The following is a 14,723-nucleotide window of genomic DNA, read 5'->3' on the forward strand; positions in this document are numbered from 1 at the left end:
AACGGGTTCATCACAAGATTTAGGTTACAGTATCCCAAAATTTCACAGCCATAAAGGATAATTGAAACTATACAACAGCATCAAAGAGTTTCAACTGTGTATCAATATCTAAAGGCATAGACCTACCTTTCTTCAATGTTTCAAACATTGCTCTTAATACAACCAACATCATACAACCTTTTAATTGCAACAAAGTGATAAGAAAATTATATCTTGACCCCCGGGATGGTGAGTCAAGGATGCGTCGATCGTTCTCGATTGGTGATGCACAGTACCGTCATGACCCCTTGCCTTGGTATGCCCCTAGATATTTAAAGTTGAATACAACATTTAAGATTTGATCATCTAATTCAAGAACAAGCTTATTTCTTATTTTTCCTCTAAAAAGATTTTGTTTTTGTATACCATTTACTGAGACCCCATGCATCACAATATTCTTTCAAACCAGACATAGCTAATTATACATGTAACTAATTTTTGCTTTTTGCTTTACTGGTGTCTTCAGCGTATAACATTGCAAATAATTTAGATACACTTTGTAACAGATCATGTCTCGAAGAGTACCCTCCAAGGTCACTTAAAATTATTGCAAAAATGAAGAGGTGACAAGTTTTCTCCTTGGCTCGATTTGATCACACCAGCAAGACAACAAAACTTCAATTTTTGGATTTTACACCATTAAGTTTCACATATGACGTACATTAAATTAAATGACACTCAAGAATTTGCCTATCATGCTATTACTCAACGCCGGTACGCGTTTTTTTTTAAAGACGGCACAGATTGGGGCATGGCGCGTATTAAACCTATGGGAAAAACGTTGGGTTAGGGTTTATGGTTATGGTTAGGGTTAGGGTTAGGGATAGGGTTAGGGTTGGGGTTAGGGTTAGGGTTAGGGTTAGGGTTAGGGTTTGATGGTTAGGGTTAGGATTAGGATTAGGGTACGGTTTAGGGATAGGGTCCCCAATCTGTGCCGTCTAAAAAAAACACGCCGCCGGTACATGCCTGCCTACCTGTATACGACTATTGGGCGTGTTGTTCGACTGGCGGTTATCACCAAAGAGAATCACCTCGTATCACGTAGTGCAAGTGGTGAAACAATCGCAGCTCAGCTAGCAACTTTTCTGCTGGGCGGCCGGCCCGCCCATCCCAGCCCCGGGGGCCGGACGGGGGGCTCAATACCTAGTACCTACCTGCTGCATGCTGGCTAAATTTTTAAAACTAGGCTGCGATGCTCTGGCATGACGTGGCGTCATAGGAGGAGCGCTCAGATTTAAACACCGATAAGAATGGCGCAAGTTCAAGAACTAAAAGCAGGTATGTAAGATGCCCGTTGTTTGCACTGGTATTTGCTTTATTTGGAAGGGTAAGCGTCTCGTCGAGACTGTGTGTGTTTTGTACAAATTGTAGTTTCACAGCACAGTTGCAGTTCAATTCTACACTATACTGTAATATGCGCGCTGCGTTTGTCATAGTCCCAGTACCCCACATTCATGTTAGCTTTGTTTTCTCATTTTTATAATAATGCCAGTGGCAATGCCAATGGATTGCCAATTAAATTCAATCCAATTCAATTCAATTTATTGAAAACCACACATAATCACGGACACAGTAATGAATGAACATTAGGCAAATGTAGATCTATATGAATCCCTAGCTCTAGTTGGTGCTGTCGGAATCAAGACAAGATAATAAGAGGATGCATGCAATGCGTCTTGACTGTCTTTTTTAAATTTTGGTTTTAATTTTACATCACGGGGTCGTTATCAATATCAATTTATCAGTAGGAATAAAGCACTCTAACGTAATAGACTCTATGTCACTGACATTTCTGGGCTCTCCTGAATTTTAACGTTAGGGGTTGTGAACTCACACTCGGGTTTTTCTAACTGCATGTTGGCCTTTGCAGTAAAAATCAGACTTTGGTTTTGTGAAATTGAACTGAATGTTAATGTTTAAAATCTCCCTGCTAGAAGGGTAGAAAACTTGAAGTTGATGTCGGCCAGTATTGTCAGCAGTGGCGGATCCAGAGGGGGGCGCAACCAGCGCACGCCCCCCCCCCCCATTATTTTTTGTTAAAAATAAAAGAAATAACAATTTAAAAAATGAAATGAAACACAAAAGTGGCACTCAGAAATATTAGTTGCCCCCCCCCCCCTTTACAGAATTCCTGGATCCACCCCTGGTCAGTATTCAGTTTTGACTCTCAGTTCAATTAGATTTGCAATTCAAGTAATTCGAGATTGTCTGTCTTCATTCAGAGCAACAGATCTATGAAAATGAGGAGTGTACAGAACCTTTGCTTAAAGGGACTGTTCAGTACTGGTTGAGATGGGGATTCATGTTTTGAATATTCCTAAGTGAGATAATGAAAACCTCTTAATCTTATGAAATATGAAAGAGCATGTAATTTCAAGAAGGATTCAACATTTATTTGATGAAAATTTGTTTTCAAATGACTGAGATATCCAAAAAAGTGATAATGAAAGGCGACACATGCCTTTTAATAGGATCTCTTTGTTTCACCTTGTTTTTGGATATCTCAGCCATTTCAAAACAGATTTTCATCAAATAAACTTTTGATACCCCTTAGAATTGCATGCTCTTTCACATCTTATAGACCCCATTTACACATACGACTGACGCCGGTGTGAGGCCGGCCTCACGCCGCCTCGAACGTAAACACACAAGTGGACTGACGGCGGCTTGAGGCTGCCCCAGTTTCGGTCCACCTCTGGAGGTGGTTTGAGGTCGGCTTCAAGGCGGCCTCACGCCGCCTTCACGTATGTGTAAACACAAAGCGGACTGACGCCGGTTTTCAAGAGTCGAGAGTCACATGGGCTTGTGCAATACTGTAGTGCGGATATGTCATCATTCGTGATTTTGTTGACCTCTCGCGCGTCAGAAATGACCAACTTGTCGTTATTAGAAATAATCAAATAAGTGCTTTTGTTTTGTGATTAATTTTGCTTCACTGGAGTCCTGCCGTACTGCCTCGATGAGTTTTCTGCTTATTCAGTCGTTCTGTATCCTTTTGTTGCTGTTTTGTTGCGTTTGTGTAACTGTACTTGTAAGGTTTGTATTGTTTTTGTCCCCGCCGAACGAGTTCGAGCAGGGGACTATGAAACGGGCTCCGTACGTGTGTGTGTGTCCGTGTGTGATCAAAATCTTCAATTTGCTACTTCTCTGTCATTTATGAGCCAATTTTGATTCTGTTTGCTTTATATGATAGCACTACAAGGGAGCTTTGAAACTTCTACACAGAATTTCAGTCGTGACCTTTGACCTAGACCTTTGACCTATAGTGTACATTTTGCTACAAAATGCTACTCCTTCGCCATTTCTAACCCGATTTCGATTCCGTTTGCTTTATATGATGGCACTAGGTGAGGGCTTCAAAACTTCTACACAGAATTTTGAACTTTGACTTCTTTGACCTTTGACCTTGATTTTTTGACCTATATTGTACATTTTGCTACAAAATGCTACTCCTTCGCCATTTCTAACCCGATTTCGATTCCGTTTGCTTTATGTGATGGCACTAGGTGAGGGCTTCAACACTTCTACACAGAATTTTGACCTTTGACTTCTTTGACCTTTGACCTTGATTTTTTGACCTGTATTGTACATTTTGCTACAAAATGCTACTCCTTCGCCATTTCTAACCCAATTTCGATTCCGTTTGCTTTATGTGACGGCACTAGGTGAGGGCTTCAAAACTTCTACACAGAATTTTGACCTTTGACCTTTGACCTTGATTTTTGACCTACATTTTGTTGCACATTTTGCTACAAAATGCTACTCCTTCACCATTTCTAACCCGATTTCGATTCCGTTTGCTTTATGTGATGGCACTAGGTGAGCGCTTCAAAACTTCTACACAGAATTTTGACCTTTGACTTCTTTGACCTTTGACCTTGATTTTTGACCTTTATTGTACATTTTGCTACAAAATGCTACTTCCGGCGGGGACATATATATATTACGCACCGCGTAATTTCTACTTTTCCTTGTTTAATACTTCGTATAGTCCCACCCAGTCAGACTCATAAGTCTCACCACGCAGACCAGCCAAGCCGCCGTATGTAAACGGGGGGTAGTCAAGGCGTCCAGCCAACCAATCTGCTATGTGTAAACACACTTTCGAAATTTTTGGGAGGCGGCTTGACGCCGGCGTGAGGCCGACTCAATAAAGCCGGCCCATGTGTAAATTGGGTCATAGAGTGGTTTCTGAATATCTCGCAAAACGTTAAACTAATAAAAGCTAAATCCTCACCTCAACCAGAACTGTACACACCCTTTAACTACACATTGTGTAGGGCCTACATTTACAATGTCTGGCAAGCACATACATACATACATTGTACTATGTGGGATCCCTAATTCTATTCTACAATTTATAAACATAAAAAAAAAAGGGGGGGAAGCTGAGGGATCATATAATATTACGGTACTTTATTAGCTAGACTTCTACACTGTTGTAGTCAGTAAGTTACTGTAGTCTATAGAGCCTGGTGTTTTCTTTACCCTGATATTAACTCTTTATGTGCCACGTTTGCACATCTGACTCAGTCGATGGCGTGCCAACTTCGCATATTCTGCTCAAATGCATAAACCCGCCCAAACCTATCGATAAATCGCCAAATGCCGCTGTACAATGAAAGCATTTCTCATGCTTCCGTTCCTCTCACATATAGCGTGCATTTTATGTTGTGATTGACTAACAAGTGGCGTTCCCTACTGGATTTTTGTGTGAATTCCAAGTTTCTGTCACTGTTTTGCATGCAAAAGTCATGCCTTTACAGTACAGTAGTACTAGTTTAGCCCCAAGTCAATTGAAAGAAAGTAAAGAATGGATTTTGTCATTTTATTTACATCAAAGCAAAGCTTGGCATTTTCTCTGCAATTTAACTTATGACCACCCTAGCAGAAATCTATAGAAGTAACATAGATTTGAAAAACAGAATGTTTCCCTAAGGCAGGACTACCTTGGTGTCTCAGAATCATGTGGCACACGGGGGTTTACACCATGTCACATAAAGAGTATTGTAAGACAGCAAAGCCTATCTCCTTCTTTCCAGTTTCTAACTTTGTTATGTACATGTACGTGTACCTCAGTTTGGTTAGGTTCTTAGGCTGTCCCACATCTAACCTGTATTCTATTTCTGTCCCATTCTTGTATACTGTAAAATGACAACATTTTGCACGTAACAATCTGCATAATAAAAAAGATATATCGCTACGGCGACTGATATGCCTCTGCCATAATGCATGGTTCTCCTAATAGGTCTATAGTACAATGTCTTGACAATGTGTGATGACAGTTTCACACAATTGGCAAAATATTAAAATGACAGGTTTGCCACAAATGTGCTGAATGTTCACTTTCCTAGAACTAGGTTCAATTGGAGGAATTATTCAAATGTCAGAGTGCAGGTATTTGGGGAACTGATGATTTTTATTTGACTTTTGACCCTTTTATAAGTTTATGCATTGAGTAATTTTCAAGGTATTGAGAAAAAGTATAATTTCAGTATCAAATGGGAAAATGGCATTATCTAAACCTGGTCTTTGACCTTTGACCTCACATTTCCACAGAGAATCACTGTTAGGTAGAACATGCATAAATATGTAAGTTTCATTATGATACCTTGAGTTACTTTGGAGATATGGAGGAAAAAGTGCAATTTAGCACTTTCACTTGACCTTTTACCTTTTGACCTTTGACCTTTTGGCAAGAAATTTCCCCAAAAATATTGGGTAATACATGCCATACATCAAGTTAAAAAAAAAAAACAACCTTCAGGCATATTGCATTTTAAGGAAAGTAGTAATATTTTGAGGAGTTGACCTTGACCTTTGACCCCCCGACCTTTTACCCATGACCCCCCAACTTCCCTAGATAATCACTGCCCATCGGTACAAGCATATATATTAAGTTCCATGAAGATACCTTGAACCATTTGCGAGATATGGAGAAAAACATGAAATTTCAATTTTTTTTTCACAAAATAAGCTGTGACCTTTGACCTTTGACCCTGTGACCCTAAAATCCACACAAAGTATTATCCCCCAAGGATATACCCCCATACCAAGTTTGATGTAAAACCACCACACGGTTCTTGAGATATCGACAAAAACAAAACGGGACGGACGGACGACCCGAAAACATAATGCCTCCGGCCACTTCGTTGCGGAGGCATAATGATAGGATATTAGACTACCCTAATAGCATTGTGCAGTGGATCGGCTGTTTTTTAACCCATGGCGTTGACTGTTTCCTAGAAAAAGCAAAAAAAAAAAAAAAGCCCACATCCCCCTTTTTTTTTTCAAAAAGTTGGGACCAGAAACTAATAATGCTTCTTTAGTTGGCTTGACTATAATTTCTTTCTATTTGTTTGTTTGCTCTTGCAGTTGTGAAGGAAACTCTGGAGAACCGAGGGGTCCTTGGAGAGGTCAAGGCACGGGTGAGGGCAGAAGTCTTCCATGCCCTTAATGACCCCCTACAGAAGAGGCCCCAGCTGAGCAATGAAAACCTCCTCCTCAATGAACTTATCCGGGAGTACTTGGAGTTCAACCAGTACAAATACACATCATCTGTCCTTCTGACAGGTTTGCTGAAATCTTTGTTTGGAAAAGCGTGATGAATGTGAAGTACAAGTACTCTTGGAAAAATGAATGGACCAATCAATTTTGCCTACTGAAGAAGCCAGCCTTATCTAAAGTTTTCATTTGATTCTCTCATAACGTTGATTCAGGATTGTGGTCTTTGTTTATTTGTCTAAAGACCTCACTCCGTAACTCGGCATATGTACACATTTATTTTACTCTCGTAAAAATGAGTTTTAGCCCCTCCTAGCAATGGACATAGGTTCTGTAGCATCCCACTTTGTGACCAATATGATCAAACAGCATCATCACCCAAACTAATTTGTGTTTAAGGGACCACTTATTGTGCAGGGGTTACAGGTCTGTAATCATGTCTTTGTCAAATGGTGCATATTGGGTGTAGTAAGGGTGTCTAAATAGACAGTCTCAGATGTATATTTTAGCATTCGTCTGATGAGCATGACCTAATGCTTCATTAAAAACGAGAAAGAAAGAAAGATTAGAAAAGCGGGGGAAAAAAAGTACCATGAACATGAAGCAAGATGGTTTCAACAACAGGTGTAGTGAGCCTGGTTTTGAAGACAAACCTTGAGATTAAACCCTGATGGGAGCTGCCCGGAAAACACTCCTTACCAACCAGCTGTCATCATTCCCCATCTTGCACTGTGCTCCGTTACAAGTACAGTATCATTTATTCCTTTCAAATTCTAAAGAGTCTGGACAGCCAACTACTCCACTGGATCGTAAGTTTTTGGCAGAGGAGCTTAACATCGCAGAGGACCGACACAGTGCTAGCATGTGAGTCAAGTATAGACACTCATTTTAGAATGTATGATCAAACTCCTTCCCATCACATGCCACCACATGACACCACATGCCACGACATAGTTTTTCACCTCTGCCAGGGGTGTCATGTTATGATCTTGCAGATGGCTTACAGTCATTGCATGTATCTTGTCAGTCTTGGCAGGTTGTATTGACCTATTTCATTATTCATAGTAATTTTCCAAGACTTCCACTTTAACTTCTTTGCCTACTTTGTTTGTTTGTTTTGGTTGATTCTTTTTTTTCTTGCTGAGTCTTTATAGTTATGTCAGTTGAGGATTGACACACTTGGCGCTGGCTGAAAAACTTTTTTGGCACACTAGAGGTTGAACCTAACATAGAAGTTTGACTTACTTACTGCGTATTGTTGGTGTTTTCCACTTGCGAAGGTTGTATCTTCCTTGGGAGATTGAGGATGTTGTATTCTAAATTCTAAAAAACACAGTAAAGCCCAATACATTGTATGTATTTGTTCCTTTACCTTCTGACAACTGTAGATATGCCCAGAGATTGCTCTCAAAGTTGTAATTTTATCATTGATTTTTAATCTACTTGGCACCTCTGGGGAAATAGAAAAAAAAAAGAGTATTTGATATAATCAATTCAAAGGCGGTTTACAGTAAGTATGATCAATTTTGCAAGTGTTAATAAGCTTCTAATTACTTCCCAAGTAAATTGAAAGTTGGTTTATGGTCCCAGTTAGTTCTGAAGAGATACATGTAGTACACTGTAAGGTTACAGAAACAGTCTTCAAAATTAATATTGGCTTATCTTTACAAGGTAAATAAAAAAATCAGGTACAGTATGTATATGTGACCCGCTACAACAAAAGGTCCTAAAGTCGCTCACGGTAGAAGCCGTGAAAATCGAGTTTGAAGTCAGAGCATTGAAATTGGTCAAAACTTATGATTTTCTGATTTTGATATATTATTGGAGTCTAACATGTCTTCTATCATCTGTCGAAATTTTGAAGCAAAATGATCAAAGGAAAGATAAAAAAATAGCATTTTTCTGAGCCATGTTTTTTGGCGTTTCAACGAAGCAGAAACTGGTTCGAAAATTTGGATTGAGCGCCACAGATAGGTTCCGCCCCTAACAACGACCAGAGTGATCTCATTGGTCAGTTTGCTGCTTGCTGCTAACCGAAGTGTGAAGCTCACACACTGCCCAGTCGACTGGTGCGTGCGGGCGGGGTGTGCTATGATCAGCCGCTTCTCACATCCTGGTCACTGATTGGTTCGTGAGGAGACCGCCGACGCTGATGTGCTTGAATTAACTCTTCGGGGGTTGCTAGGGCTTATCTTCTATTGTCCAGAGGTGAAAACTGACTTGCGTGTCCCTTGATTGCGATTGCGTCGAAAGGAAGACATTTAGGGCGCTTTTCTCGAAGCAGTGATTTTCCAGACGTCTCGACATGCTCTCTTTTAAACGTCGATATTTCCGCAGCCGATTGTTTTTATAAAATGTGTTATATATCAATTTAAAGCAGAAAGATTAGGGGATTATATCATACGATTTTCAAATAATCGACTTCGCCCGACTTTAGGATCATTTTGTTGTAGCGGGTCACATATTTGTTTACCTCTGATTGGATTTGAAAAGCACTGTTCCAAAGGTGAAGCATGCAAAGACTTGGGCTTATGATATAAAGCCATAACCTCTGTGGAGAAAATCATGCACCATTACTACAATGACTGCATAAGTCATAGATGGACAGGTCAGAACAAGTCGATAAGATAATGAGGAACAAACAGGTTTCTCCAGGAGAGTCATGCTGTGGAATGTTCAACTTGTGCATGGCAATTTAGAGTTAGTGTCTTTAGAGATTCACATGATAGTATAAAATGTTTTTCTTTTGTTGTTGTTGTTGTTGTTGTTGTTGTTGTTGTTGTTGTTAATCAAGCAGTGGTCTCATGCCTGCCTTCTGTTCATACACTGGTTTCAAGGCAAGAATTATCCTTTAATATTCGTGATTATCACTGGTTGCCCACTTCATTGTTTCTCAATTATATGTTCTATTTTCTAAAAAATGCTCACACAGACACACAGACACACACACACATCCATTAAGTCAAAGTAACAAAACAAGCAAAACCACCCCAAAAAGTAAAGTTTTCATGTGACACAACTCCCCACCCCACCCCCCCCAAAAAAAAAAAAATACTTTGAAGATGTGAATTTTCACTGAAGCCTTGAAGTGTCGCTTTCTCCCCGCAGACCTCTGCTGTATGGCATACTCGCCCACTTTCTCCAGGGCAAAGGAAAGGGAATGTCCCTGCTGGCAGGGCAGCATCCACCCATCCCAAACCTTTTCAAGTCTCTCCCTGTCCGGACTGACAGCCGTCCTACATCAAAAGAAGGTAAGGATGCCACGTTCATACAGACCGTGGATTTGCACATCTTCTAGCTGTACTTCTACAGAAAGCTATAGGTTTAATCCTCACCTGATGCATTCAACTAGTTACACTTTCTTGAGTACATAGATAAATGGACAAAGTTAAGTTTGACTTGCATGTTTAAACCCTTTGCCTCTGAAATACTGCAGTTTCCATGTAGGATTTTGTACATTAATTCTACAGTGTCAGACATTCCTTTTAAATCTTCAGTATCATCAGAACACCTTGTCAAGGTAATCTTAGGACTGTTTTGCGTGCCAAATATGTATGCCATGTTTGTAAAAACTCAACTAAGCAGCAGGTTGTAATGGAAGAGATTGCTGCATAATATTGATGGGGGATTTCATTCAGTTGTCTGCAGCTGTAGGTTGTTTAGGTCTAACCTTTTAAAAGATCCTGTGATTTTCTTAAGAATTTCTCTTTGCAGACCACAGTTACTGTCACAGTTCTTTATACCTTTCAAAGTGATTGAGTTGTGTTAATTACACAAGTATATAGGCAGTCATAATCCTTTCTCAATCCATGTTAAGCTGCATGTGTTGCTCGGTGACATGACATTTGCTCCTAGGACAATTGCTGTGGTCTTATTTTCCCCAAAGACTTAATAGGCTTACTGTTAGGGTTGTAATAGGATTTCAGGTTTAGTTTGATGTGAGGATCAGGATTAGGGTTAAAGGTTATGTTTGTGAGTAGAAATTATGTTTGGAAGCAATTGCCGCAGGAGCAAATGGCATGGAACCATTTTGAGCGGAGATTAATGACTTGACTGCATTTGTGTCAGCATTTAAGTTGCCCAGACCTTGCTGTAGCCTCCTGCACAGCAGCCAGAAATCAAAGGACTTCCACTGGTTTAGGGAGGCAAGGATGACACCATGGTGCTAGTACAGTATTTCAAAACTGCATGCTACACGTAGTACTCTCTTCTCTTTGTAACAGATCTGCCATCACACTCTGACGTACGCGTAGGGGAGCCCTTCACCATTCACAGCACGGGGAGATGACGGTCTCCCAGGGTTACCGTGCGTGATGTTTAAAGGGCAAAATCCGCTGGAATCCAGAATCAAGGATGCCCCAGGTCAACTGGTCTTTCAGACACCGCAATGCCCAAGTCCCCATGACTGTCCTTGGGGGAAGGGATGGGGTCAGTTTTGCTAGGGCCTGACTGCTAGCATGCCCAGAGTTTGTGAAAATAAAAAGATCGCATGCTGTACTATATACAATTTATCCTTTCACAACTTGCAGGAATGTGTGATGTTGGATGCATGATAGGTCTTCCCTAAATGGCCAAAAATGTCACACCAACCTTTATAGACAAATTTGGAACTTTATCTTTTGACCTGCATTTGGCTACTTCTTTTCAAAAATATGATTTCATTATGTTTCTTTCAAACTGCTTCTATGCTCTGTCCACGACAAAACAAAACAAAAGAAAGAAATATCTGTGAAGTCTAAGAAGACAAAGGGCATATAAAGCTTGTGCAGTTTAACACAAGAAATAAAACAAAGCCCCAAGAATGTACCCGGAAATCCCCCAGCTTGTATGGATGGGCCTATATATGCAGGCTTTTCAGAATGTGTTGTGGAGTGTTTAGAGGGATTGAAGCAGTAAGATAGTCAAATGTAGAGAGGGAATGGCTTTAACTCTCATGCCAGCAGTACAGCCTCAGTAGTTTACAGGTGATCACTTTGCAAGTGATTTCTTTTTACTTTGTTTTCATGACACTGAAATGTGTTAACGTTGAATTAACCCGTTGAGGACGGTTTAATTTTGCTGCAACATGCATTTCCCATAGACGCTTGCCCGAATATACTTGGGACTCCGTCCTCAATGGGTTAAAGGGACATTCCAGACGATTTTCATAATTTCACATCATGTAGTTCATAAATCGACAACTCCATGTATAGATTTGTGGAATTTATTGTGGTTCTTGAGCAGAGAAACAATACTTTGAAAAACCTTGAACAAATTACACTGAACAAGGATGATGACATAGGAGGTTCACATATTTCAGAAATGTAGCAGTATAATTCCATTGCAATACCGCTTGCTTGCGAGTTCACCTGTGTATAATATATGCATGCCTTCTTCTTTTGTTCTGCTTCCTTGAGCCCCAACTCATACATTCTTATGGTGACTCTGCCATGTCATCATCCTTGTTCATTGCAATTTGTTCTAAATTTTGAAAATATTCTTATTCTTCATCCCAATTATCACAAATTCTGAAACTCTGTCCTCATTATAACTAATTTATAGTTGTTCAAATGTAAAAATATAAAAATCATCCGGAGGTTTCCTTTAAGAATGCTTGTACAGGTACATTGTATATCAATATTCTGTGTATAGAGAGTGCTGTGTGATAAATTCAATATTGAGTTGAAGTGCAGACTTAGAGTATTTACCTGGGTATCACATAAGATCTGACATGTACCTTCATTGAATCGACAAGGCATATCTTACATTAATGAACAAAATGTGGCCACAAGTTGGCAATGAGAAATCAAAAGACAAGAAAGTATCATATCATGTTCATACAATGTATTTTCAGTTTCCTTTCCTGAATCCATAAAGCATTTTCCAGTCTCCCAAAATGGTACATTATCAGTATTATGCGTGTAAGAGTGGTCATGGCAACACACACACACAAAAAAAAAAAACATACTGGTAAAATATTCCTCAAATAGTTATGAAGGGCAGATATGGTTTTTTTTTTTTCTTCTCTAAAAACAAACAAATTTAGATTTGTCCCATCGTACATGCATATTCGCACAATAATGGTTAAAAGTGTGTTTGTTGCGAGTGGGATTTGGCACTGAAAATACACGAGAATGTATGAAAAAAAGAAATAACAGCTAGTCGACCTTCAGTTACAGTAACTCGTTGAGGACGAGTCCCGAGTATACTCAGACAGGTATCTATGGGAAATGCGTGTTGCAGCAAAATCAGTCCGTCCTCAACAGGTTAACAGAGAATCCTCACCTGATAATCAATGGCAGGATGATTTAGGTCCTTTTATGTATAATGCTAACTACATTTGTATCAATAATTTCACCCACTGTGATGTAATATTCCTGAGCCAGATGCTTTCTGGTCAAAATGATGCCCTTTTGTTCCAAGTTTACGTAAATGATCACACGGTCACAGAGTCGACCATTGTTATGAACTCAATTTCCGTCACATCATTATGAACTCAATTTCCGTCGCATCATTAGCCACAGCAAAGAGAGTACCAAAGCGATAATGCCACAATCTTTTGATTTAGCTCAGTGCTGGTTTAACACAAAATACTCTTGTTCAAGTCTTTGGTCAGTGGTTTAGAACCAGGTATTGTTGGCCCTACCAGCATGGAATAGCAACCTTTGTGTTCACAGATAGTCAGGTTTCCTGGCGATGAATGACTATGATTTCATGCTTTGTTAAGTACTCTCTATTGTTACCACAAAAAAAAAAAAAAAAACACCTACTCTGTGGAGGTCTTGCTAAGAAAAGAAACCAACTGGGTGGAAAGTTCTCTACTGCAAAGTTGTATGACCCACAGTGGGAATGGGGTGACTTTCTCATGAAGATGTAGTATGTGACTGAACTCACAATTACAGTGTATCTCATAGCATTCTCTCATTGCTGCATACATTGTGTTGACTCATTGTTGTAACTTTATATTACATTGTATGCTTTATCGATTCTCTGTGTACAGTTTCATCAATCACATTCCAGAGACGGAGTCCTCCTGAGTTTTGTCACATGCTTGTACAATGTACGTTGTATTTTACAAAATGAGCAAGAAAGACAGTGGCACACACACAAATATCCTTTTGCACAAATGTCCTTTTGGTTTTCAAACTCTGAACTGCAAAACACAGTACACATGGGAATCCCAGCGCGGTATTACTCCAAATGTATTTACCCGTAGTTCTCTTTGCTTTAGAAAAGGAATCACTTCAAATAAATAGAGGATTGACGTGGACTATTAAAAGAGCAGTATCATATTCAAATCAAAAACTTTGAGAAAATCTTACGAACGAACCCAATTGTAAACTGGGCATTGACAAAGACTGGAGCCTGCCAAACAACTTGGAAGAATTACAATGTATGTTGAGAAAAAGCAAGGAGTCATTAGATAGTGCACAAGATGGCCCTATGGCTTTGGGTCTTAAAGCAAAAAGCTACTGGTTCCAATGCTCTGCAACACTATACTTGCCCAACACATTGCCATGGGACACTACTTCTCATGCCTGGACAGTCCAGACCCAGATATAGCCACTGGACCTTATCAAATTTGCATTAGGGTTGCGAGTCAGAAAGCTGAATGATGACACAGGTGCCTTACGTGGGTCTTGGTCCAGCATGTTAGAGTCTTAGTCCCAGGAAAATATGTTGCCATCACATCCGCCACTACATTTTCCTGACAAATTACTGTTGGTTTGTTTTGTTCTTTTTTTTGTGTGTGTTTTTTGTTCAATCTTCATTAAATTTCTTTTATTCTCATTGCAATAAAATTGTTGAATAAAATTGTACAAGTATTTTCAAAGTTTTTGCTGTGTTTGTCACTTGTTGTAGAACAATTTTGTTTCCTTTTTGCTGTGTCTGACAGAGCAAAAAAGATATGAAATTGAACCATACATAAACATGTACCATGACTATGATACAATATCTCGACACAATCATGCAGAGTATTATTCACTCCTCCTTTCCCTCTGTCTGTCTGTCTCTCTCTCTCTCTCTCTCTCTCTCTCTTTGATTTCTTGTATAACCATAAGATGGGAGGCACAAACTGTCACATGAAAAGAAAATCTTTACTGCTCATAAACTGACAGTATATTTGTGTAAAATGCCCGTTAAAAAAAGAAGTTTATTCAAATATTATTTCCAGAATTTTGAAAGCTCTTAATTACAAA

The 14,723-nt window shown here is 39.5% G+C and overlaps 1 protein-coding gene across 1 annotated transcript; it reads left to right on the forward strand.

Annotated features, from left to right (window-relative positions):
- Window positions 1-1,214: 1,214 nt before the first annotated feature.
- On the forward strand, window positions 1,215-14,345 carry LOC140231643 (centrosomal protein 20-like). Its single transcript, XM_072311792.1, has 5 exons — window positions 1,215-1,317; window positions 6,415-6,612; window positions 7,323-7,407; window positions 9,652-9,794; window positions 10,767-14,345. Exons 1-5 carry the CDS (start codon window positions 1,290-1,292, stop codon window positions 10,829-10,831), a joined length of 519 nt encoding a protein of 172 aa, XP_072167893.1. The 5' UTR covers window positions 1,215-1,289; the 3' UTR covers window positions 10,832-14,345.
- The last annotated feature ends 378 nt before the right edge of the window (window positions 14,346-14,723 follow it).

Source organism: Diadema setosum, chromosome 8 (assembly GCF_964275005.1).
Source record: "Diadema setosum chromosome 8, eeDiaSeto1, whole genome shotgun sequence".
NCBI classification, from domain to species: domain Eukaryota; kingdom Metazoa; phylum Echinodermata; class Echinoidea; order Diadematoida; family Diadematidae; genus Diadema; species Diadema setosum.